The 26935-nt window shown below is 45.6% G+C and overlaps 1 protein-coding gene across 3 annotated transcripts in view; it reads left to right on the top strand.

Moving 5' to 3' along the window:
• The window catches only part of Ptp4a2 (protein tyrosine phosphatase 4A2), a 33386-nt gene extending 30430 nt beyond the window's left edge, over window positions 1-2956 (top strand). For all 3 annotated transcript variants that reach the window (XM_038332818.1, XM_038332819.1, XM_038332820.1), the window contains one exon: window positions 610-2956. In XM_038332818.1, coding sequence (XP_038188746.1) covers window positions 610-718 — 109 coding nt within the window. In that variant the 3' untranslated portion in view covers window positions 719-2956. The remainder of the gene's footprint in view (window positions 1-609) is intronic.
• Window positions 2957-26935: the final 23979 nt, after the last annotated feature.

Below are 26935 nucleotides of genomic sequence, written 5' to 3'. Positions count from 1 at the left end.
TCTGTTCATCTAATTGGACAGAGTGTAGCCAATTATCTGTTCTCGATAAACCGATAAGCCTTGCTGATCTTTTTTAAAATAAACTACTGTTACAGGCAAAGAATGACATCCTACTCAGCCAGGTGGTGGTAATACACGCTTTTAATCTAACCAAACTTAGTGGCAGAGGCAGGTGGGTCTCCGAATTGAGGCCAGCCTGGTGTACAGAGTGAGTTCCAGGACAGACAGGGCTACACAGAGAAACCCTGTTGAGGGGAGGGTGGGAGATGGGGAGGGAGAGAGGTAGGTAGTGGCAGATACCTTTAATTCCAATACTTAGGAGGCAGAGGCAGGCTGATTTTCATGAGTTTGAGGACAGCCTGGTTATAAAGCAAGTTCCAGGACAGCCAGGGCTACATAGGGAAATCCTATCTCACACACATACTCCCCCCCCCCTCCAAAAAAAACCCCATTCATGTTCTAACTTTTTAAAAATGATGTGGTATGGGGAATATGCAGGTTTTCATTTGGGGAGAGCTAGCTAGAAGGCATTATACTATAAATAGTACATTTCAGTAAGCCATGCAGCTCTGGCTACATGATAATAGTGTACTGTTCTTGTATTTTCAGAAAAAGAAGGGGAGCATTCAATTCCAAACAGCTGCTTTACTTGGAGAAATATCGACCTAAGATGCGATTACGCTTCAGAGATACCAATGGGCATTGCTGTGTTCAGTAGAAGTAGAGGAAGGCTTACTGGATCGTGGCATTAGAGGGAACTCTTGGTACCTGGAAATGTGAATCTGGAATCTTACCTGTGTCATCAAAGTAGTGATGGATTCAGTACTCCTCAACTCCTAATGATTGAGAAGAAAGCAAACGATAAATCCCTCTATAACACGAATAAAATGTTTAAGAAAAGAAAAAAGAAAGGAAAAGGGATTAATTTAGTGAAAGATGATTTTGCTCCTAGTTTTGGAGTTTTGATTTCTGCCAGGATTGAATTATTTCAAAATCTCCTGTGTTTTTTAAACTTTTTTCAAAATAGATGTCTGAGGAAAACCAGCAGAATATTAACCAGTGTGGAGCCAGTTGTTGGGGAGCACACACTTCCATTATGCTTGGCACATAGGTCTCCTTGTGGGATTTGGGGAGGTGGATTTTCCCCATCTTCTCTCTTCCTTCCTGCTCCTACCCCTTCTTCCACTTCCTGATACCTGTAGATGGAATAGAAAGAGAAGCCTTGTTGCTCTAGATGTGTGTCTGGCAGCCTTAAGCCCACCTGGGCACTTTTAGGAAAATTAAAAAAAAAAAACAACAAAAAAACCACAAAACACCACCCCTTCCTCCCCCAAAAAAAGTGAGCAAAGGAAAAGCAGTACGAATATTTTATACCATCTAAGAGGTTTTTGGTGGGGTGGTCATCTTAGTTTCTTTTTCTCACGACCCTGACCTGACATTAGGTATGAAAGTTAGCCAGGAGCCTTTTTTGGTAAATGGTGCGGAAATGACATCTTAAAGAGGAGTCTGTCTCCTGGAACTTAGCTGAGAGTAGAGTCCTTTTTCCCAACAGTGGAAGGAGTGGGCATCCCAGAAACTTTATTGAAGAGTCAACTCCAGGTCATCGATAGCATGTCCAGGAGAGTTAGGATGCTTCTAACTGTAGAGCTGTGGGTTGTGGATTTGTTCTCCGATAGTGTCATGGGAAAGCAATAGTAAAACTTTAGAGCTGATTTCAGAAAAGAGGAGCAACAGAACATTTACAGTATTTTGGTCTTGAGGAATGTCTGGTGGTGGTTTTCCAAATTATTCTCTGTAGGTATAGTTAGTGTAACCACCTATTACCTTGTTACTACTAGATTCTTCTGAGATTAAAGGGGAAAAAAAATCACTGTCAAAGCAAGTAATGCCTAGAGAGTGTGTGTCCACAGGCTGTCACAGGCAGTGTGGTCAGCACTAACGTGAGTAGTGAAGGGGACTGCGCTATGGCATCAGGTGGTAGCGTTTTTCATGTTCTCTGTTAAGTGGGCTGACACAGAAAAGCTGCTTTTCCCTGTTTGTAGAAGACAGTTGGCCAGGCTGCAGTGACAACGCAAGTAGAGGGGCATCTCCAGGGACTCTGGACCTCTTCCCCTAAATGTTCCTTCCTTGACAGCCCTGCTGCCCAAGCCCTGAGTGCAGGCCTAGCATCATCTTGTCCCAGTGGAAATTTATTATGCAGAGCCATAAACTTCCCGTTTTCTTAGTATTGGTTAGGCCAGTAGGATGGATGGCATCTCATTTGGTCCCTCAGATGCTGGCAGCTTTGTGCGTTGCCTCTTTACTGTTGCTGGAATTGTTCTGCCTTTAACTCAATTTAGATCTGTGGAATCCTTCCTGCCTTCCAGAAAATGAAAAATAATGCTATTTTTTGACATTGTTTCTAGAATTTAAAGTAGAAAATGATGATACAATCCAAAATTTTCTTATTTCAGAACATGACAATAGATTGCTTTAACATAGACTCAAGATCAAAATATCTTGCTCTCTAACTTTAGATTGACTGTTGACTCCAGGGGTTTTGATCAAAACCAGCAAAGCCTTTCCACTAGACATGCTCAGAGCTTTGCTCTGTGCATTTGTGCACGAGCACATGTGTTCCTGTGAGGGTGTGTGCATGCAGGTGTCCATCAGTATCAGTTCCTGCCTGAGACAGAATTACAGTCCTCGTTTTGTGTGAGGAGAAGGGTGTATAAAACAGCATAAAACAGCCCTCATTTTGTTTTAAATAAGACTAATGTTAATTGTTCTCAGAACTGGACTTTTTTTTTCCTCAAAATTAAAACTTTTTTATTTTTCTTTTGGATTTAATGAAGTATTGCTAGCGAAAGCCAGTTTGGCATGGTGAGAGATGTCAGACTTTTGAAAGGTGTGCAGCCTGATTTAAAACCAAACCCTGAACCCTTTTAAAGAACAATAAAACATATTTTACATGCTCTTTGTGCATTTTTTCCCTACCTCCAAATTGACTTTGTTTGCTCTCCTGTCTCTGGTATTCCCAAGGCCCCAGTTGTGTCCTGATCATGTGCTTCCAGAGGTGAAGTGAGAGGTGTTCAGTAGGATGTGCCTGACTGCAGTTCGGATACAACTAGTACAGTTCTGGTTCAACTCTTGGGTGAAACAGAGTAATCCCAGCATCTTAGTTTAAAGAATTTGTTTACATCATAGGTCTGGATAAGGCATTACAATTTTTCTTTAAACTCTTAAAAGTGGAGAATTAGCTGCTTTATGTATCATATAATTTCTCTTTAATCACTGGTAAGCTAGATAATTGCCAAGGTACAAAGAAAAGATGAATGCTATGTTAGAGGACCTCAGTTGTAAGGAAACAAAGTTACAGTGAGTAGAAGCTGGGTGTGGGGTTATCTGTAATCTAAACACTTTGGCTAGGGGCATGAAGGATCAGGGCATTCGAGGCTACCCTGGGCTACATGACAAGAGCCTGTCTTGGTAAACAAAGTTATAGTGGATGGCTTTGTGCTATGTCAGCTACAAGCTGTCCCACAGTTTAGTGTTAACTTCTTCCTCTGTATTAGCCCCCTTGGATTCAGTGGCTGGTTGTGATGATTGCTCTTAGTTCTACAGGAAATTGTTACACCTTGTCATTCTGCCTGGACTGTGTGTGGTTAAGCCAAGTACTCCACCGTCTCTGAAATTGTGCAGCTAATATGCTGATGAGTCTAAAGTCTTGTGGCCTCGACCTATTGTCTCACAGACCTGCCACATCTGTCCGATTTACTCTTTATTCTCAGAGGGTACCAATATCTTTAATGCCTTTTTCCCACCCTCTTTTTAGCTGATTTGTTTTTAAGCCTAGAAACAAAGGGCCAGAAAGACTGCTCAGCAGGGAAAAAGCTGAGTTCATCCCTGGAGCCACTTAAAGAGCTGGATATTTATAATCCAGCACTTCTGTGGAGAGATGGAAGGCAGAGGCAGAACTGTCTGGAAGCTCCCAGGTTAGCACTGATAGTGCTGGATAGTCTCAGTCGTGATGCTTTGAAACAACTACAAGCAAACCCTGTGCCTTGGCTAGTGTGCCAACACCGAACCAAAGCTCTAAAAACCTTCACAGCTCTCTGACACACATCTTACCCATCTATGATGGACACTTAAGTTGTTAATACCAACACATTGGACCCCTGTTTAAAGGGTCTGTTCTATAAACACTATTTTTAGGATTTAAAAAGTGCATATATGTGTGCCTGCTTGAGTTTGTGTGTACCACATGTATGCTGGGGTCCATGGAAGCTGAAAAAGACAGTTGGATCTCCTGGAACTTGTGCTTCAGGAATCGTGTCCTCTGCAGAACCAGCAAAGCACCTAACCACCAAGTATCTGCCCAGCCCTCTCACTCAGGTTTGGTTTTTTTTGTTTTTTAAGCTTAAGGCAAGCATTTTCATCTGTTTGACTTCATCCCTTATTTGAATAAAGGGTTTAAATTTAAATTCCTTTCTCTGATGCCCTTTTCATTTTCTTTCTAGATCATCCCACCAACCTATAAACATGCTATTTCTTGCATACAAAATCAGCTGGACCTGGTTGCTCATTCCTTTAATTACAGCTTCTGGTGATAGGCCGATCCCTGTCAGTTCAAGACCTCCTTGGTCAGTTCCAGGATAGTCAGGGATATGTAGAGAGACCCTGTCTCCCCCCCCCCCCCCCCCCAAAAAAAAAAAACCAAACTGCCAGGAGGTGGTGGTTCATGTCTTCTGGAGGCAGAGGCAGGTGAGTTTGAGTTTGAGGGCCAGTCTGGTCTACAGAACCAGTCCCTGGACAGCCAAGCCTACACAAATCCTGTATTGAAAAACTGAAAAAGAGAAACATCTTTTTGAGGAACTTGCAAGATGGTTCAGGAAGTTACAGGCAAGTGCCACCGAGCCTGACAGTTACGATTCTTGGAGCCCATGCTATGCTACATGTGTGCACCTGTACACATGTAAAAAGATAGAAACCTGCTGATTCCATGCCTACCTCTTCTCCACCCCTGTCCTCCATCCCTTTTACTGGGAATTAGCTTTAAAGTTTTTAGCATGCTGGGCAAACACTACCATCAAGCTTCCTTAATTGCAGTAAAACCAAACCTGTATTCTCTTTTGAACCTGGTCCAGCAAAGATTTTCTCTTGTGATTTTTTTTTTTAAATTTGTTTTTGAGACAGGGCCTTTTTAGTCTAAGCTGGTCTAAAATTTATTTAGACTAGGCTAGTCTCATCTTGGGGTTTTATCATCCTGCCCCTTTTAAATGCTGGGAGTTAGGAATTCATTATACTTGCTGGTGCCCAGTGAAGATTTTGACTTCACTGGATTTGTCCTCTTCTTTTTTTTTTTTTTTTTTTTTTTTGGCTGGGGGTGGGGTGTTGTGGTTGAGACAGGATTTTTCTGTAACATTTCTGGCTGTCCTGGAGCTTGCTCTGTAGACCATGTTGTCGTCCAAGTCTGAGAGATCTGCCTGCCTCTGCCTTTTGAGTGCTGGGATTAATGGCATGTATCACCACCGCCTGGTGGGATTGCCAGAAGCTCTGTTGTAGTTCAATGATAGATTCTCCAAGCTTTGGGCATGTCTACATGATGGAATTAATGACATTTTGACTTAATGGTCCCTCAAAGTAGCACACACCGTAAGTCCTTGGGCCCTTTGAATATGAACCTGAGTGTGAGGTGACTTGGAGAATGTGATTGTATCGTCAAAATAGGCACTTCCTAGATGACCTGGTTGATCAGGACAATTGCTGGCTTTGAAGATGGATGAAGACCACAAGCCAGCATTACTGACAGTACCTAGGGCCGAAAGAAAGCAAGGAAAGATCCAAGGAGGAGCTGCAGCACCTGGGCTTTGTTTCCACTGGGATCCACGGAACCATAGCAGGAGAACTTCCACTCTTTGTTATATAGACAGGTTTCACTCTGGCTCAGACTGGCCTGGAGCGCCCACCCTGGTGATAGTGCTGGATGACAGGTGTGTGCCATCATACTTCACTGCAGACCTTCATTTTTATCCCTGTCCAAACCGGAGTCTCACTATGTAGCTAGCTTTGGTTGTCCTGGAGTTCACTTGGTACACAAGGCTGACATTGAATGATTTGCCTCCCAAGTACTGGGATTAAAGGTATATACCACCTTTTGACTTTGAACCTTAAGTTAAGAAATTACATTTGTGTGTGTGTGTGTGTGTGTGTGTGTGTGTGTGCGCGTGCGCGCGCGCGCATGTGTACTCTACAGCATTTGTGTGGAGGTCAGAGGACAACTTGCAGGAGTTGGTTCTCCCACCATGTGGGTCCTAGGAATTGAATTGGGGTTATCAGGGCATGATGCCAACCACCTTTACCTTCTGAGCCATCTTGCCAGCTCTTAATTTTTATTTTTATCTTTTTTTGTTTTGGGTCATGTAACCCAGGTTTGCTTAGAACTCCCAGTGGCTTTTCTTCTGCTTCTACAAGTTACTGGAGTTTCCTAATAACCAAGGGGCTCATTGTGGTATACACCTATAATTTCAGCCTTGGAAGGTGGAGGCCTTGAGTTTGGTCTAACCTGGGCTACATAGCTCCTATCATGATTCGAGATTAAACAGCTTGTTGAGAGCTGACACTGAACCCCGTTTACCCCCTGCTGTAGGCACTGAAAATATGGAGGGGAACATGACAAACTAGTGAATTCTTGGTAAGTTTTCAGGTCATGATCAGTGCTGGGAAAACAGGAAGAAAAAGCACAGCATAGTAAGCAGTGACTACAAATGAAGTTAGGTGGGAGGGCCAGGGGACTGCAGAAAGAGCCCGTTTTTCAAGCAGTTTGTGTAAACTTGAAACCCTGCTTGGTTTGTGTGGGCACAGCAGTGCAGATCCAATGAGTATAGTTGGGTAGGTGGTTTGTGATGTGATTTATGGCCGGCCTCTCAGTAAATGGGCAGTGTATTTCTTGAGGGGATAGGCTTAGTCATGTGTTTATTCATGTCTAGATATCATTCGGAGAGTTTTTTTTGTTTGTTTTTATTTTTTTGCTTTTGATTTTTTTGAGACAGGATCTTGTATCACCCATGCTGGCCTTGAATGGGCTATAAATGGTGGAGAATGACGTTGAATTCCTAATCTTACGGCCTCCATCTCCTGAGTGTTGGTGTCAGAAGTCTATACTACCAGTTTTGTTTTTGAGACAAGATTATGGCTAGTTTAGGCTAGAATTTCCAATCCTCCTGTCTCAGCGTCCAAGGGGCTGGGATTACGGGATCAGAATGACATCCAGCACACACACCAGCTGAATAAGAGCTTCTTCCTGCAGATTGTTGCTTGTTGCAGAGCAAAGCCACTGAAGATCAGCAATTCCAACAGTTACAAGGTCAGATCTCTGTAAAGAAAAGGTTATGTAAGAATCTCCTTGAGTTAGAGGCTATATTTGTAAGGTGTGACTGATCTGTACTGTGTATATGGTATGTGTCAGCCAACTAAATAAGAATGAACTGGAGAGGCTAGAAGCTGAAGAATCCTAATGGCTAATGACCAGCTGCTGTGGTCCAGGACAGGTTTCAAGCCTTAACGAGGGAGCAAGAGAGGCCTAGGGTAGAAAAATTCACTTCTCACCAACATTGTAGATCTGTGTGAAAGGCAAGAGGTATATTCTCAGTTAACAGTCCAAGGAGTTAACTGGTGGCCATAGAAAGACGCCCACCTTTCTCCCCTCTCCATAGATCACATAGACAGGAAGCAATTAGAATACGTCAGGCTTGCAGCTCTGCCATCTGCCCTGCGAGAGGCCACTGGCAGGTGTAGCACACTGTGGCACTGGTGTCTCCTTGTTTTAAAGATAGGGAGTTAGAAATAGGGCAAAGCAAGGGACTAACACTACCAGTATCTGTCTAGTTCTACTGTTCTTAGGGTTTTACATGCCTGTTGGAATTTAGTCTTCATAGGCCTCACCGCCGGTCCCATTTATAAGTGAGAGACTACAAAGTAAAGAAAGAGTGAGCAGGCCCTGGCAGGGTCAGGATACTAATCCTGGAACGGACTAAGCTGGGCCCTTTGCTGCCCAGCTGGTCCGCTTTGTAGACTGGGAAGAGATCTGCTGGGGATTTCTTGGGCATAGGACATTGCAAAGGAGCTCTTGTTAATTGAGCTGCATCCTTATATTCAGTGTGGGGTCTGGAGAGGGTTGGCATGCTTATGCATTTGCGTGTGTATAGCAATTCTGACTTGTCAGTGGCTTCAACTTGTGCAAACTGTGTGTAATGGGCCTTGCCAGTAACAAACCAGGACATTTGAGCCGAGTGGTTTATAGTTTATAATTGGCTTCTTATTACTGTTGGCTGCCTTTCCTGCACATAGAGTATTACCCCAGGATTGGTATTTGATTTAGGAAATTTTCAAATTGATTTTATCTTCAGTGCATTAATGCGTGGCCTCAATTCCTGCAGAGGCATCAGATAAAACCAGCCTGGATGTGTCAGCCTGAATGTGTTTTAGGAATCGTAACTGGATCTGAGCTGCCAGTGGCCCAGCTTTCAGTCAGCAAAGATAAATCACTTTTCTGAAAAAGATATTTCCTACCTAAGTCCATCGACTTCTTAGGGCGTCTCAAGTTTAGGCCCCATGCAACTGGAAAATGTCTTCCAGATAACGCTAAAACTCATAAATGGGAATTTGTTAACATGGGTCGGTCGAATCACTCTCTTCTTCTGGAACTCAACACATAAATATTCAAGGAATTATTATGGAAATCAGCCTGATTTTCAAGGGTGCCCAATTGTGATGCCTTTTCAAAATCTGGAGTGTGGGGTGTGACCTCAGTAACGAAAACACTGTTAGTACAGTTGAGTGCATGGAAAACTGGAGGGTGTTCTTTCTGCAATTTCATGAGGATTAGCATAGGTAAATGTTTTTAGTTGGTTTTTTTTTTTTCATCTCTAGAAGTGCAGATTAGATTGCAGCTGTGTGGAAATGCCTATTAATCATCTAATGCTTTTATGTAAATGCATATATTTGACTTTCATTTAGAGTTGCTATTAACACCTAGGACTCTAAGATGGATAATAGGTAAAACTCTAATGAATACGTAAATATTTGAGTCATGTTTAGGTTAATTTATAGCCTCTTTGTTCCTTACTCATGTCCTCCTGACATCGAAAACTCACGGGGTAAGACAGGAAATAGGTGAGGAGAGAGCTTTGAGCTTGGTGTATGTTTTTGTTGTTAAGATGTATTTGTTTTTATGTGTATGCATGTTTTACCTGTGGTATGTATTGCACCGTGTGTACCTGCTGCCTGAGAAGCTAGAGGAGGACGTCGGGTCCACCAGCATAGGAGTTACAGATGACTGTGGCCCCCATCTGGGTGCTGGGAATGAAGTCCTAAGCTTCTGGACAGCAGGTGCTCTTGGCCTCTGAGCCATACTTCTATCCCCCCACCCCATTTTTGGGGGAGACAGAATTTTACTGTTACCCTGGCTGGCCTACAACTTACATGTAGATCAGGCTGGACTTGAACCTACTACAGAAATCCACCTGCCTCTGCCTCTATTCTTTGCAAATAATTAGGCTATATCAAATATATATGTACCAAGAAGATGTTTTGTTTCATGTTCTAAGAATATAGATCTTCTTTATATTATTATATTGGTCTTGGGGATTTTTTTGTATTTGTTTTTGAGTCAGAGTCTTGGCTTTACAAGCCTGACTGCCTTCAAATTCACTGTGTAGACCAGCCATGCTGGCCTTTGACATTTATCTGTCCTCCTGCCCTGCCTCCCAAGTGTCCAGATACAGGTATGTGCCACCACATGTGGGGTTTTAAAATACAAAGTAAAATTATGTATGTATGTATGTATGTATGTATGTATGTATGTATGTGTCTGTGCATGTATGAATAAGCCCTTGAGGGCAGAGGTAGGTGTTGGAGCCAGCTCGTGCTGGGAACTGGACCCAGGTCCTCTACAAGAGACGCCAGTGCTCTTCACAGATGAGCCCTGGACTGTCTCCAGTCCATACCTGTCTTTTTTATGTCTTCTAAATGACATTTTTTTCCATCCTATAAATTTTTAAAGGTTTTTGGATTTTCAGGACTGGAGAGATGGCTCAGTGGTTAAGAGTATTGACTGCTGTTACAGAGGGCTGGGGTTCAATTTCCAGAACCCACGTGACAGCTAACAACTGTCTATAACTCCAAGATCTGACACCCTCACACAGACATACACACAGGCAAAACACCAAAGCAAATAAAATCATTTAAAAAAAAAGTTTTTGGTTTTTCTTTTTTTTTTTTGGATTTTTTTTTTTTTTTTTTTCTTGTTTTTTTTTTTGTTTTTTTTTTTTTTGGTTTTTTTTTTTTTTTCTGGCAAGGTCTCAGAAGCCTAAAACTTAACACTATAGTCCAGACTGATCTTAAATTACCACAATCCTCCTGCCTCGGCCTCCTTGATGCTAGAGTTATAGGAATGAGACACTATACTGAACTTAAAGATATTTTCAGGATGAAAATTAAAATGAGTTTATTGTAGAAAAAATTGAGTATTGTATTAAAAACTCTGTCCTAGCTGGGTGTGACTAGCTTTTAGTCACAGCTCTCAAGAAGCAGAAGTAGGCAGATCTCTATGAGTTCAAGGGCCAGCCTGGTCTAAACCAACCAGGACTGCATACTAAGACCCTGTCTCAAAAACAAACAAACAAGCAAACAAAAACAGAAAAATTGTCCTGCCACCCAGTAACCACCATTACTAACAAGAATTTATCCCTCATGAATTATTGTAATTGTATAATTATGTGTCCTGTTTCTCACTTAAGCAATACGTATGATGTCATCTGAAGGTGAGTTACCATATACCTTGCACTGTGCTCAGAGTTTTAAGTCCAGTATCTTTTGAGCAGGCAGTGATAGTTTCCATGAAAGCTCAGACTGAGTGGTGACTTGCCTGCTGTCATATGTCTAGGAAGTGGCAGAGCCGTAATTCTTACCTGTCCAGTTCAGAAACATTGATTGAGCGGGGCATGGTGGTACAAGTCTGTGGTATCATCACTCAGGAAACTGAGGCAGAAAGATCATGAGTTCCAGGCCAGCCTGAGCTACATAGTGAAACCTGGTCTCAAACAAACAAAAACCAAAACAGAAATACTGACTGTGCCACCCGATGTACCCACTTTCCTCTCAGTGAGAACCTTGGTGCATTAAAACCAGATTGTTTCTTGAACACACGACTTTCTTAGTAACCTAAAAAATGGAGGCTGTTCATTCTATGACCCATGCACTAAAGGGAGGTGGGAACTGATGGGTCAGCTCACCATGATTATGTTCAGACTTTTTTTCCCCTCTTGAATAAACCGGTTTTGAGATCGTGCCCTTCAGGTTGTCATTCCCACCCCACGGTCTCTGGTCCCTGCTGCTCTCCCCATCACGCAGTAAATAGAGTTCCTCGATCCCACCTCAAGCAATTGATTTGTCCTGGGAGTTCAGTGGCACTTGTAGCCCCTCACCACTGAAAGTCTTAACACCTCTGATGGTGGGGCCCGTGGATGTGAAAGTCAGGAAACTTGCAAACATCTAAAGGGAAGGCAGTTGTGTGGATATATACACAGATCCATACATGTACATGTAATACTCACACGACAACACTGTCTTTAGCAATAGCGCGTGAAGTACTCATCATGGAATTAGCTACTTGACTCCACAGGACCCCGTGCTCTAGCCAGTATGCGGTTGTGACTGACAAAGCAAAGACGAATGTTGACTTTTCTCCTGAAGGCCCAGAAGTAAAAGAAGACAATATTAAAATCTCATCTGTTGGGGCTGGAGAGATGGCTCAGTGGCTAAGAGTACTGGATACTGTTCCAGAGGTCCTAGTTCAATTCCCAGCACCCACACAGTGACTCACAATCATCTAAAATGGACTCTGATGCCATCTCCTGTCGTGAAGGCATATACACAAATAGAGCACTCATGCATAAATAAATAAATATTTTTTAAAAATGTTGTTCATTGGAGGTGTGTGAGGTTTCCGTGGGTCTAGATGACAGTCTTTAGAAAGATGCTTCGGTTTGGGGTGCATTATTCCAACATCATTATTGAGGACGTGGTGCGCTTCTAAATTTAACTGCACCACTACCATTTATTACTTTATTAAGTCTAGGTAATCAGGAGGATGAGCCCCTATTTGTTTCACATGCCAGCTTCCACAGCTTGAGTACTCCAGTTGATGTCACTGAAGGTAGACTTGAGGGGGTGAGCAAATTATTGTATTGTCTCCATCATACGTACATACATTATACATACGTACATCATACATACATACAGATATACAGTGAAGTAAGTATAAACACAGGTGAGGGCTGGAGAGATGGCTCAGTGAGCAAAGGTGCCTACCACCAAGCCTGGATGATTCCTGGGAGCCGCATAGTCAAAGGAGAGACCTGAACGCCCCAAGTTGTCCGCTGTCATGCATGGCACGCATGGCGATGTGATGGCAGACATGGTGCTGGAGGAGTAGTTGAGACTCCTACATCATGTGGGCAGCAGGAAGCCAACTGAGACACTGGTTGGTATCCTGAGCATAGACAACCTCAAAGCCTGCCCCCACAGTGACACACTTCCTCCAACAAAGCCACACCTTCTAATAATGTTACTCCTTATGAACTTATGGGGGCCAGTAACATTCAAACTACCACCCCCTCACACACACACATTAAATGTTAAAAAAAAAATAGAACACAGTTGTATGGCTGGGTGTGGTGGTACACACTTTTAATCCCAATACTTGGGAGAAAGAGGCAGGTGGATCTCTTTGAGTTCTAGGCCAGCCTGGTCTACAGAGTGAGTTTCAGGACAGCCAAGGCTACATGGAGAAACCCTGTCTTAAGCAAAGAAAGAACATAGAGTAGTAAAATAATTAGAAACATGAATTTCAAGAACTTACAAATTTTTTTAGTTTCTACATTTCTTTTTAAAGACAGGATTTCTTTGTAGCTTTGGAGCCTGTCCTAGAACTAGCTCTTGTAGACCAGGCTGGCCTCGAACTCACAGAGATCCGCCTGCCTCTGCCTCCCGAGTGCTGGGATTAAAGGTGTGTACCACCACCTTCTAATGATGACTCTACAACATTATTTTTTAAGACAGGGTATCAACCGTGTTAACCCTGACTGGCCTGAAACTCACTCTGCAGATCAGGCTGGTCTCGAACTCAGAGATCTGCTTTTGTCTCCTGGATGTTGGAATTAAAGGTATGTACCACCACACCCAGCCATGCAACTCACTTTTTGATATTGGCTTTATCTAACCAGGTTGAAATTTTTCTGAAATTGGGTGGACAGTGGTGGAAGCTGGTTCATGGTCCCCTTATTCATTATCTCCGCAGCTCTCTGGCCACAGCCCATCATTCCCCCCGTTCTCCCGCCTCAGCTGTAGCAGCACGCCTATCCTTTGGCTAGTCTTCTGTTCACCCCTCACCCCACCATGACCTGACTTTTGTATTTCCATGACAGAACGTGCTAGAACGGAAAGGCCCTTTCCTCCACCAATCCCCAGCATCCAGGGTTCCCTGGGACTCATTTTAGAAGTCTCTATTTCTCCTCCTATGCACTCTGCTTCCGTGACAGCATCCTGACCCCTGCAGCTAAGTGTACTGATGGCCGCACAGCCCTCTAATGTCCCAGGCCCATTTGTCCAACAGTCTGTTCAGCAATTCGCTGCCTCATCCGTTCGAAACACATTACAGTAGGTTCATGGCGTCCCTTCTCTCGGAGTCAGCTGGCCAGACACCTAGCGGTCATCCTGGCCTCCTCTCTGCTTCACGGCTCTCACTTGCTGCTCTGGCACCAGCCCAGACTGACCGACGCATCCATTCATGTATCCGTTGAACTTTTCAAAATATCTGTGATAGCAGTTGCACAGTGTATTGGGTAGGAGCGTTAGAGCTTGAAGGCAAACCTGCGCACATAATTTTTATCTCTGTCATTTAACCAGCTTTGTGAACTTTGCCCCACCACTCTGTTTCAGTTTTCCTAGATACAGAGTAGGGATTACAGAATCTCCCTTATAGGCAATCTCAAGGAATGTTGAATGGGCCCAAACACTGAAAACAGCTTGCCACAGAGTGACATTCAAACTGGAGCCGTTGATGTTGCTGCACTGCTATTTATGCATCATCCACAAGCAGCGGTGCATTGGTTTCCTATGGCTGCCATTGGAATCAGAGGACAAATTTATCTCTTACAGTTCTGGAGGCTAGAAGCCAGAAATCAAGCTGTCAGCAGGGCTGCGCTCCCACTAAAACCTCCCGCGAATCTCCCCTGACCTCTCCCTAGCTTCTGGTTGTTTACTGAAACTCTTGGCTACTTCAGTGTAATTCCAGTCCCCGACTTTGTCATAACAAGTGTTCTCGCTGTGTGCTTCTGTCCTCACATGCCTGGTGGAAAAAGACAACAGTGGCTTTGGCTTAGGTTCTGCCCTCCCGCAGTGTGACCTCGGGAATTACATCTGTAGCAACCTTGTTTCTAAGTAAGGTCGTATCTGGGGGCACTGAAGCTTAGGACTGCAGCATAGGAGTTCTGAGGGATCACAACCTACAGTAGTTGAAATGTTTATGCCCTTCCAGACTTCCTGTGTTGAAATCTTAGCCCCCCTCTAGCTCACATTAGCAAGTGGGGCCTTTGGTTCTAAGGCACTGGGATTAGTGTCTTTATTAAGGAGTCCCCTAGACACTGTGAGGACACAGGACAGTGGCAATGGAACAGGAAAATGAAATAGTCTGATACCGCACCTGCCTATCTGACACCTCCCTTACCTGCCTGGTCTGACACTGCACCTGCCTTTCTGACACTGCACCTGCTTTTCTGACACTGCACCTGCCTTTCTGACATTGCACCTGCCTTTCTGACATTGCACCTGCCTGGTCTGACACTGCACCTGCCTGGTCTGACACTGCACCTGTCTAGTCTGACAATGCACCTGCCCTGTCTGACACCGCAGTTGCCTGTCTGACACTGCACCTTCCTATCTGACACCACACTTGCCTGTCTGACACTGCAGCTGCCTGGTCTGACACTGCAGCTGCCTGTCTGACACTGCACCTGCCCTGTCTGACACTGCACCTGCCTATCTGACACCACACTTGCCTTTCTGACACTGCACCTGCCTTTCTGACACTGCACCTGCCCTGTCTGACATTGCACCTGCCTTTCTGACACTGCACCTGCCCTGTCTGACACTGCACCTGCCTTGTCTGACACTGCACCTGCCCTGTCTGACACTGCACCTGCCTTGTCTGACACTGTATGTTTCAGTGCCTTGATCATGGACTTTTGCTGTCTCTAAAACTGTGCAATGAACTTCTGTGGTCTATCAGCAACCTAGTTTATGGTATCTCATTGTAGTTACTCAAATGGTCTGAGATACAATCTAACCCAGAACAAGCAGGAACTATATAATATAGGAATTGTGTCTGACTGTTGACCTTATGCCAATGTTCTACTCTTGTAAATAAGACTGAAATATCTTTTTTCAAAAGTTTTTCAAATTAAAGATGATTTAATCACTCAACAACAAAAGACAATTCAATCTGAAGATGGGCAAAATATGTGAGTAGACATTTATTTATTGTAGCCCTGGCTGGCCTCAGACTCATTGTGTGAACTAGGTTGGCCTTGAACCCATAAAGATCCATTGTGTCTGTCCCTTGAGTGCAGGTATTAAAGGTACAGATCACTACCTGCCCTTGAATTGATGTTTCACCAAAGAAGCCATATAAAAGCACATGAAAGGCTACACAGTTCCATTATGGAAATGCAAAACAGTAAGGTACCACTTTTAGTGGTAAAGGGCTTAGCACCCACGGGGTCCTAGGTTCTAATGCCGTATGATAATACATAAAGTTAAAAAAAAAAAAGAAAAAGAGGGGACAGCTGGCTCAGTAGTCAAGAGCATTGGCCTCTATTCTAGAGGACCAGGGTTTGGTTTCCAACACTCTCACGGTGGCTTACCACTGTCTGTAACTCTAGTTCTATAGGATCCCACATTCTCTTCTGGCCGCCATGGGCCCTGCATGCCTGTGCCCAGACATACATGCAGGCAACACATTCATACAAGTGCTGGAGAGATGGTCGAGTGCCAGTTAAGGGCAGTTGTTCTTCCAGAGGACCCAGGCTCAATTCCCAGCACCAGCATGGCGGCTCACAGCCCTCTGTAGCTCCAGTTCCAGGGGATCTGATGCCCTCTTCTGACCTCTCCAGGCACCAGGCTTACACCCGGTGCACATACATACATACATACATACATACATACATACACGAAGGCAAAACACTTAAATGTAGAAAAGAAATTTAAATCCGTATATATAAAATGAAAACAATAATAAAATACATTAATTAAGAAATAAAAGTAAAGTCATCAGTGTGGCTACCTGTATCAATACTTATCCGCCTTGAGGGTTATTCCTTTACATGGGACTTAGTTTGTTCACCCACTTGTCTACTGATACATCCTTGAGCTGCTTTTAGTCCGGGATTATTAACAACCACTGACACAGGCTGTCGTACCCTTCACGCACATCTTCACGCAGACACATACTTTCCTTTTTCTTGACCAGGAACCTAGGAGCTGGGCCATGCATTACTCTTACACTGTAATAAATGGCAGGCATCTGCCGTTTGCTTAAGCCAGTCCCCCGCAGGACTGAGACTCGGTTCCCTCTGCCCTGACGTGCCCCTAGCATACGCCCGTTCTGCAGATAGAGCTGGCGCCGTTATCTTCCCGAGCACGTCGCCTGCGAGAAGCAGTGTTGTCTCACAGAAGCACACCGACCTCTTGCTTTCCAAAGTGGAAAATCATGACATCTTTGCCAGTGTGCTCTTGCCGCCTCTGGCCCTGCATGCTAATGTTGGAGGGCTCGTCTGCCTTGACTGTCTGAGTAAAATATGCTGTGGCCGGACAAGGTCAGGGGCTGACTTGGGGAAGGAACACTTTAGATCAGCAGTTCTCAACCTGTGGGTCGAGACCCCTTGGGATCGAACGGCCCTTTTCACAGGGGTTACATATCAGATACCCTACATATCAGACATTTATATTATAATTAATAGCAGTCGCAAAATTACAGCTATAAAGTAGCAACCGAAATAATTTTATTGTTGGGGGTCATGAGGAACTGTATTAAAGGGTCACGGCCTTAGGAAGGTTGAGAACCACTGCTCCAGATGAGGAGTGTGAGGAACAGAGAGCTAGGGGGACTTCTGTGGGCATGTGCAGAGATAGAGGCCTGAGCAGTCAGCAGCTCTAGGCAGCACCAGGCACGGGCAGCAGCTGGTTTAGAATTCAAATGCAAGGCTAGGTGTACAGTACTGAGAGGAAGTGTTCTCTAAGTCATTTCTCCAGTCTCCTGATGTCCCCAGAGGTCACCCCAGCTCCTCTCACAACAGTATTCTTGAATATTCTTTCAGAGATTTGCATATATAAATACATGTGTGGCCCAGCAGTGGTAGGCGCACGCCTTTAATCCTAGCACCAGGGAGTCAGAGGCAGGCAGATCTCTGTGAGTTAGGGGTTGGCCTGGTCTACAGAGCTAGTTCCAGAGCAGTCAGGCATACACACAGAGAAACCCTGTCTGGAAAAACCAAAATAAATAAATAAAACAATTATGTGTGTACTTTGAAGTGGGCTTTTTTCTTTCGTGATAGTCTTACTATGTAGCCCTGGCTGGTCTGGAACTTGTTATATGGACCAGGCTGGCCTGGAACACACAGCATGGGTTTTTAGTATTATCAGACTAACCATGTTGCTTAATACTAGTGTTTTTACTATATATCATTTATTTATGTTTTGTGTGCTTGTGTGTGGGCATGTGTACCACTGTGTGCCTGTGGAGGTCAGGAAACGACTTGTGGAAGGCCATTCTCTCCTTCCTCGAAATACTGGAAATTGAATTTAGATCCCGCTGCTTGCTTGGTGGCCACCTCTCCAGCCTCTACTTCATGTGTTTTATAGTGTAGTCCGCAGCACAGGGGAAGACCCTCTTCGTTTATGTTCTGTATCTTTATACTCTTCTGTTTTACTATCCGAGTCGAGGCAGCATCCGAACACTGGTGTTGGTAGGAGCAGGGCCTCCAGGGGTAAATTTAGTGTACAGTAAATAATAGTGAGGTGGCAGGGGACACATGACAAGCTCACCTGTGATATATTGTCCACGACAGTAGATAAAAAGACAAGTCACATTTCTGTGGCCTGATAGGCCTGTGGTGCCCTAGGTGTGGTTCTTAGACTCTCGGGAGTTGAAGTATGGCCAGGCAGCTGGCCTTCACCTCCCTGCCCAGAAAGTCTTGCTCACTGTAGCCTGAGGTAGTGGGAGCTCATGATTCCAAGACACATGATCCTCCGAGAGTTTTAAAAAGCTTGCTTTGCAGGAAAGCAAGCAAGTAAACAAACACCACTTACCACCCAGCTTCCTCTCAGGGAACAGCCAAGTGGATCATTAATTCAGATGGGGAAATGATTTTATTCCCATGTTTTCACTGCTGGGGAGATTTAACTTTTTACGAGCCAGTGAATGCCTGTTCCAAGCTCCTGCGGAGGGCAGGCAGCCACACCCTACCAGCCGGTCCTTTTCCTTTCTGCCTTTTCTCTGTCTCTCTGGGAGTCCTGCCAATTGTCACCTTTGAAGAGACCTTCCTCCATCCCATGCTGCAGGGAGGGCCACCCCAGTGGAGGACGTGGAGCTGGTCCCTTGTCAGAGGCAGTGTGGTGGGCTAGGGGAGATTTGGGGGTCCTGTGTCAGGCTACGTGATCCTCGTGATAAACTTGAAAGCCATCTTATAGTAAAGATAAACTAGATTCATTTCTGTTTATGGTTAAATCTGTCTCTCAGGGAGTGGGCTCGGCCCCACCTGTAATCTTCGCTACAAATAGTTCTGTGCTGCCTGTTCCAGAAAACGCAACTATGTTGTTGATTCAGGAGGTTGTTTGCTTGGTTTTTGAAGACAGGGTTTCTCAGTAGCTATGGAGCCTGTCCTGGAACTCGCTCTGTAGACCAGGCTGGCCTTGAACTCACAGAGATCCATCTGGCTCTGCCCCCTGAGTGCTGGGATTAAAGGCGTGCACCACCACACGCCACCGCCACCACCCAGTGATTCAGGAGGTTGTTATGCCCACCTTGTAGTCAAGTCATTTCAGGAGGTTGTTCTGACCGATGTGCTGTGCCTATGTCCTGCTCCTGCCTATTCGCCTGCCGGATCCCCCATTAGGAAACCCCTAGCTCCTGAACTATAAAAAACTCTCTTACCCATGTCCAATGCTGGTCTCTTGAACTCTGCCATTAGGGAGAGACCGCTAATGTACATAAATTTTTTTTTTTTTTAAAAAAAAGCTTGTTTTAATTAATTGCTTGCTTTAGTTAATCTGACCATGATTGGAGTCAGTGGTCTTTCTCCTGAACTCTGTGGGATTAACAGTTAACTACTCCTTGCTGTCTGTGCCAGGTGATGAACTCAGTACTTTTACATGTAGTATCTCATTTAATCTACACGGACCCATTCTACCAAGAGGAAAACTGAGGCTGGTCTGCTTGGCAGTTTGTCTCACATAGAGGATAGGTCTTCCTGCTAGGAGATGGGGCCAAGTCCTTGGATTCGGGTCTACAGCCATTACTCTTCTTTGTTTTATCTACTTACCTAGCTATTTATTTTTTGAGACAGGGTTTGTCTGTGTAGCTCTGGCTGTCTTGAAATTGCTTTCTAGACCAGGTTGACCTTGAGCTCAGAGATCTGCCTGCCTCTGTCACCCAAGTGCTGAGATTAAAGGTGTGCCATCAGCACCTAACTAAAGCCTTCGCTTATTTTATTTAAAGTGTAAAGCACTTAGTTCCGGAAATCCCTCAACCTCTCAGGGTCTTGGGCTTCCCTAACACCGTGGAATTCACCCCGTGCCTTTCCTGGCCACCCTGCCAGGGCTGCAGGGACACGTCTGGGGCCAATTCTCTGTCACTCGTGTAGCACACAGTGGGCACCCACTAGACTGGACACCTGCACTGGGTTTGGGATAAAAAGGCAGCAAAGGTTAATTCTTCCAAGTGTCACGACCGACTCACCGGCCCTCTTGCTTCCAGTAGGCTAGTTTTAGTTTTAATAATTTTTTAAAAGAAAATTTAGACTGCTTATGTGCTCCACGAAGTTTAGAGAATTCTTTTTAAATTTAAATTTTGTTTGTGTGTGTGTGTACGCACATGTGTGCATGTACGTGCATGCGCTTGTGGTTTTCTCTTTTCACCTTTACGTGTTTTGGACTTAGATCATCAGGCTTTCATGGCAAGCACCCCACACCACCCCCATCCCCTTTCAGAGCTAAGTATCTGGGGTTAGGGTGTCGCTCCAGGAATAGGGTGTGTTTAAGCATTTATAAATGGCATGGTGATGACTTGTCCCTATGTAAGTGGACTGAAACCTGGCTTGCAGTCAGCCATCTTATTCTGTCCCAAACCCAGCCATGTCCCAGAGAGGCTGGAGAGAAGAGAATTCAGATCTGAGCCAGCTCACCTGTAATGACTGTGGCAGGAGGGACAGGGTGGCCTCTGGGCTTGAGGTGGCTTGCTCCCACGCCTGTATTTACCTAATGCAGTGTACATGCACCTGAACCCTCGGAGCCTGAGAGGCTTGTCTGTAAAGTGGGGACTGTGGTACTCACTCGCTCAGAGGGCTGCTTCCCAGACTCAAAGGATGCAATGGATTCCAGGTCCTTGGTCTCATTTCTGGGGCTCAGCAACCGCCTGTATTGCTTACTTTTCTGGTTGCTGTGACCAAACGCTTGTCAAAAACCAACTTGAGACAGGAAAGATTTACCCTGGGTCATGGCTTAAGAGGGTCCAGTTTATCACAGCAGGGAAGACAGAACAGCCGGAGCTGTGATGGTGGCCTGTGTGGGGCTGCTTGCTCCCATCTTAGGAAGCAGAGTGCTCGGGCTGGAAGCATTGCCAGGCTACAGTGCTCAAAGCTCTTGATCCCACAGCCAACGTCCCCTACATCCCTCCATTCTTCTGTCTAGAAGATTCCATAGCCTTCATGAACAGCACCACCAGCTGGAGATCACATGTTCACATATGTGAACCTGTGGGGGACAAAAGTCACTCTGCATGTTGAATGTTAGTGGGACCTCAGGGCAGGGCGGTTGGGTGTGTTAGTTACTTTTATTGCCATGGCAACAAGACTACCAGCGCAACTTGAGGGTGGCAGGACTTGCTGGGGGTTCCCATTTCAGGACTTTCCATCCATCATGGGGTGGGGGGGAAACGGCTGGAGAACTCAGTTCGTGGCTTAGTGGAAATCTGTGGCAGAGGCTGTGCCCGCTGCGTTTGAGCAGAAAACAGAGTGAGGCTGAATCCGGGTGCCAGATTCAACCTTGGAAGGCTCGCTCCTCCCTGGTGGCTTGCTGGGGTTAGCTAGACCTCCCCTTCCCCAAGGTCCCAGATCCTCCCAAAGTAGCTCCATCAGACAGAGGATCAGTGCGCAAAAGTGAGCCTGCGGGGGCATTTTAGACTCCCTCTATGAGAGTGGCCTTCAGTTAAAGCTGGGTGAAACGTGAGTGCTAGTAGCAACACTATTTACGAGAGCCAGAGGGCTGGAAACAATCCCGGTGTCCACTCATCAGTGAACGATGATGCAAATTCTCCCTCCCTCTCTCTCTCTCTCTCTCTCTCTCTCTCTCTCCCATCTCCCTCCCCCACTTTCTCTCATGAGGGAATATTAGTTAGCCTTTGAAAAGGAAGAAAAGAGCCCTGGAAGTGGCCCTGTAGGTAAAGCACTTATCAAGCCTGACAACCTGAGTTTCATCCCTGGAGCTCACATTACGAAAGGAGAGAAGTGACTTTCACAGCTTCTCCTCTGAATTCTGCTCATACCTTGTGGCACCCCAGCACCCCTAAACACATACACGCACACAAGCACACACACGCGCGCACGCACACGCACATGCAAGCGCACGCACACAAATAAATTAAAGAAAAAGGAAGACTATTCTTTTTGTAACTTGGATGAGCCTTGACGACATCCCACTCCCCCAAGGGAATCAATCCATCTTGAAAAGGCAAATGCCCAGGGCTAGAGAGATGGTGCACAGGTTGAGAGCGTATGTTGCTTTTGCAAAGGACTTGGGTTCGATTCCCCACTCACAGAGTGGATGACAACCATCTGTCGCCCTAGTTCTAGGGAGATCCAACAAGTACACACGTGGTGCATATTCCTGCATGCAGGAGAACATTCATACACGTAAAGTAAAAATAAGTCTTAGAATATATTTTTTTTTTTTTTTTTTTAAAGAAAAGGCAAATGCCACTTTAACAAGGTACCTAGAGCAGCTGGTTCTCCCCAAAGCATCAGAATGGTGCTTGCCAGGAGCTGAGGAAGAGGGAGGGTGGGATTCTGTGCACGGAGGGCGGAGCTACAGTTTGAGGACAAGAAAAAGGTTTAGAGGTGGAGGTAGTGGTGCTCTCGCGATGCCGCCCGCCTCCCGTCAGCAGAGCCGAACCACCCACTTAAAAACACTCCAGCGCCACATTTTTGTTGTTGTTGTTTTTATTTTTCGAGACGGGATTTGTCTGTGCAGCCCTGGCTGTCCTGGAACTCGCTCTGTAGACCAGACCGGCCTCGAACTCAGAGACCCGCTTGCCTCTGCCTCCCGAGTGCTGGGATTAAAGGTGTGCGCCACCACTGCCAGGTAAAGTAGCACATTTTATACCATCTGTATTTCACCCCCAATAACAAGAGCCAGGTGAAGCTTCCTCTGTTCCAGAAGAGAAATCGGCTCGCTTCTTGGTTGTGTTACAGGATGCGTCAGGAGCTCCTTTTCACCCTGGACCATGGGATTTTATCTTTTCCTTTATGACTCCATTTTATTACATGGTCATTACTCTAAAGAATTAAAGGACAGTTAAGCAAAAGGAGAAAACTAGCCATGTGCCCGTCCCGCGGCAGCAAGTGTCGCTAGTGCTCAGCATGCCTCACTAGGGCCTTTGCTGGCACTTTGCACGTCATTACACACTTGTCCATAGACATTTCTACTGTCTTGCATTGAGGCAGAAAATCAGGTCGTAGTGTAGAAGAGTGATATGTAGCCCACTTTCCCTGCTAAATAATAAATATGCAAGCAGCTTCTACATCAGGCAGAAGTCCGCATCATCGATTTTAACAGCTGCCTGCGTCCCCCTGAGCATGCGGGTGTTATGTCCTTGTTTAACCAAGTCTCCAGCCAGAGACTCCAAAACGTTCCAGCGTTTGTTGCTGTAAGCAAGCTGTGATGGACATAATAATACTGGCATCGTTGTTGTTTGCTAGGTAGCAGACCCCTCTTTTTATATAGCAGAGGCTGGCCTCAGATTCAATATGAAGTTCAGAGAGGCCTTGAGCTTGTGACAATCCTCTTGCCTCAGCCTCCTGAGTGCTGAGATTAAAGGTTTGTGCCACTGGGCCTAACCCCACCTAGCGCTTAAGAAGCCAAAATGGTGTCAAAAAGTCCTGGGCTGGCTGCGTCCTCGCAGGCTCCATCGATTAGTGCTAATTAGTGCAATTCTTGACTCTCATCAGAGAAGGGTTTTTCACCCCCCTCCCCCACCAGTGGATGGAGGTCGATAGAGCTAGTCAAAACAGGAGAACGAGTAATTTTGGAGTCCCTGTCCCTAAATGCGATTGTCTGTGCTGCACCTGCTCCCACTAAGGCTGGAGAACATCACTGAAGATTGGGTGGAAAGAGTCTAAGAACGGAGGGACCAGGAAAACTCCTTCAAATTATTGTCATCTGGACACGATAGGGAAGCTGCACGCATGGACACCCCCCCCCCAATATGCGTGATGACCGCACATAGCTGAACCAGTCGCCATTCCATCACAGAGACGGGGTGGGTTCACTTCTAGTTGAGAAGTCACATGCCCTCCAAAGTTGTTAGAAGAGGGGGACTCAGGTTTCTCTTCAGGGGGTGGCCCCTGGTGGGTGGCCCGTGCTCCAGTGGATAGCCCTGAGTATCCGGGCAGCACCTACTGGACTTAGTAAACTTAACACAAAAGAGGGTTGGGTGTTGTGGACACACTCCCCCCCCCCAACTATTTTTTTTCGTTTTTCGAGACAGGATTTCCCTGTGTTTCCCTGACTGTCCTAGAACTCACTCTGTAGATCAGGATGGCCTCAAACTCACAAAGATCTACTTGCCTCTGTGTCCTGAGTACTGGGATTAAAGGAATGTGTCACCACCTTCCTGCTCCCTTGTTTTTTGAGACAGGTTTTCTCTGTGTAGCCCAGGCTGTCCTGGAACTCTGTAGACCAGGCTGGCCATGAACTCAGAGATCTGCTTGCCTCTGCCTCCATCACACCTGGCTGTAGCCCGCACCTTTAGCCCCAGCACTCGGGAGGCAGAGGCAGGAGGATCTCTGTGAGTTCGAGGCCAGCCTGGTCTACAGAGTGAGTTCCAGGACAGGCTCCAAAGCTACAGAGAAACCCTGTCTTGAAAAACAAACAAAACAAAACAAAAGCAAGTTCCTGAACTGACTGGGCATGCTCCTCTGCTGGGAGGGGGTGCACCTCGTGTAAGTGAAGCCCAGAGCTTAATCCCCAGCACTGTATAAAACGGGGTATGGTGGTGCGTGCCCACAGTCCCAGCGCTCAGGAGGGAGAAGGTCAAGAGTTCAAAGGCCAGTTTGGGCTACAGAAAACCTTGGGGACTGTAGAGATGACTCAGCAGTTATGAGCACCGGCTGCTCTTGAAGAGAACCCCGGGTTTAGTTCCCAGTGCGCATTGTTGTTCACAGTGGTCTGTAACTCCGGTACCAAAGGATCTGACACCCTCGTCTGGCTTCTATGGGCACCAGGAATGCACTCAGAGCACATACAAACCCACAGGCAAAACAATCATACACAGAAAATAAAAATAAATAAATGTTTTTTAAAAAAACAATGTTTGTGGACTTTTTAACAAAGATACCAATTTCTCCCGTGGCCACTGACAGCCTTTGACCTGGGTGGGCACTGCCAGGCAGCAGCAGGCTGGGTCATCAGACGCTTGGTCTGCTGCCCTCCGAACCCAAGAGAAGCACACTGTGTGCCTCAGCTTGCCTTGGCAGCAGAGGCCTAAGAGGTGAGGCGTCCAACCCTAAATTCTGAGCATCCTTATCAAAGGTTCTCAGATTTAGCCAGCCCATTGCCTCTGTGTGTGCATGTCCTCTGGAACAGGAGCCACTCACACAGGCCTGGGAACTAACAGAGAAGTCAGCATCAGCTCCTGGAGACATTGGTTGACATTGCCATACGGGGCTTAAGGGAGGGCAGGAAATGCTAGCAGGTGGAGGATAGCCGGGAAGGGTGAGCCGCAAGCAGAGATCCCTGGGAATGTGTCTCAGACTGTGTCCAATGAAGCCAGGTTTGGCCACATGTCCTCAACGAGGCAATTAAAAGAGCCAAGTTAACAGAGGAAAACAGAAAAAGATTTCAATGTGGGCACAGCCGGAAGAGGGGCAAAAGATCCACTGACTCTGTCACCCTCAACCCTGAGTCTGTCTTCAACATCCTGACCTGAGGATAGGCCTTAAACAGGAAGCAAGAGATATGTATAATCAAACAGTTGGGCCAGGTGTGGGCCCCTGCCCACCACTGTCTCAGCTACCAGTCCCTAGGGCCTCAGCTGGTTTCTGTCCCAGCAGGAGACTCCTGGGGAAACTCTAATTTCTTGGGGTCTATTCTCTCAATCACTAGTCTGATAGTTAAAAGGGGTGAACCAGTGTCTCTTTAGAATGTATCCATCTGGGCTGGAGAAATGGCTCAGAGGTTAAGAGCATTGCCTGTTCTTCCAAAGGTTCTGAGTTCAATTCCCAGCAACCACATGGTGGCTCACAGCCATCTGTAATGGGGTCTGGTGCCCTCTTCTGGTGTGCAGGCATACACATAGACAGAATATTGTATACATAATAAATAAACAAATATTTTTTAAAAAGAATGTATCCATCCTTTTATTTCTTTATTTTTAATTGAATTGCATTGGTGTTTTGCCGTGGTGTCGGGTCCCCTGGAACTGCAATTACAGACAGTTGTGAGCTGCCATGTGGGTGCTGGGAATTGAACTCAGGTCCTCTGGAAGAGCAATCAATGCTCTTAACCACCGAGCCATCTCTCTAGCCCCAGATGTATATATTCTTGCCAGGGATGCAGGCTATGAGAACGTCACGAGGCCACCCTCACTGACCCCCAGTGGGGGGAAGGAATGCCATATTCATACACCCAACCTTGGGTCCCTAACAAGGCAGAGAGGCCCCTTGTGGCTTCAGGTCCCAAGAAACTGAGAGTAGATTAAAGTGGATAAGGTCTGAGGGGGCAGGTGGGATTATGGACAGTGCCCGACTTTCCTCGGTACCACACAGGAGCTAAATCTTCCCACGCCCAGCCCCAGATATGGCTGGAAGCCACATTTTAAAGATCCATGTAGGACTTTGCATATATTCGAACTCTTATCTCCTAATTTACATTCTTTTTGCCTGCTTCTTCTGAGATTTGGTTTTCATCTTGTTCTTATTTCCTGACTTGAAAGCTGTCCTCTCTGGTTCTATTCTTCCGGTACCCTGGTAATTCAGCTTGCTACCTGGCTTATGAAATCTTAAAATTAATCAATGTCTCATTTTCGCCCCCAGAATGAAAAACTGCCTTAAATACTGTAGCTTCATTAGCCAGCCCCCAGCCGTCCGCTGGCGTGCCTGTGTTTTTTAACTTTGCTCATTTTTTTAACCCTCGGAAGACATCGTTATAATTTTATATGTAGTCAATGACTAACATGAATTATTTAGAAAGATCTTCGTTTCCAAATAATGGTTCTTTTTGCAGTTACCATTTCTTTATTAATTTATGATATAAATGCACTGCGGTCTGAAAACATCCTGTGTAATTTTAATGCTTTGAAACTTGCTCAGACTGAAGGTCCCACGACACATTGGGTTGTTGGGTTTCC

The sequence above is a fragment of the Arvicola amphibius genome, chromosome 6, assembly GCF_903992535.2.
Source record: "Arvicola amphibius chromosome 6, mArvAmp1.2, whole genome shotgun sequence".
NCBI lineage: Eukaryota > Metazoa > Chordata > Mammalia > Rodentia > Cricetidae > Arvicola > Arvicola amphibius.
Note: the sequence above shows the minus strand (reverse complement) of the source record. Positions and strands in the feature narration are given on the sequence as shown.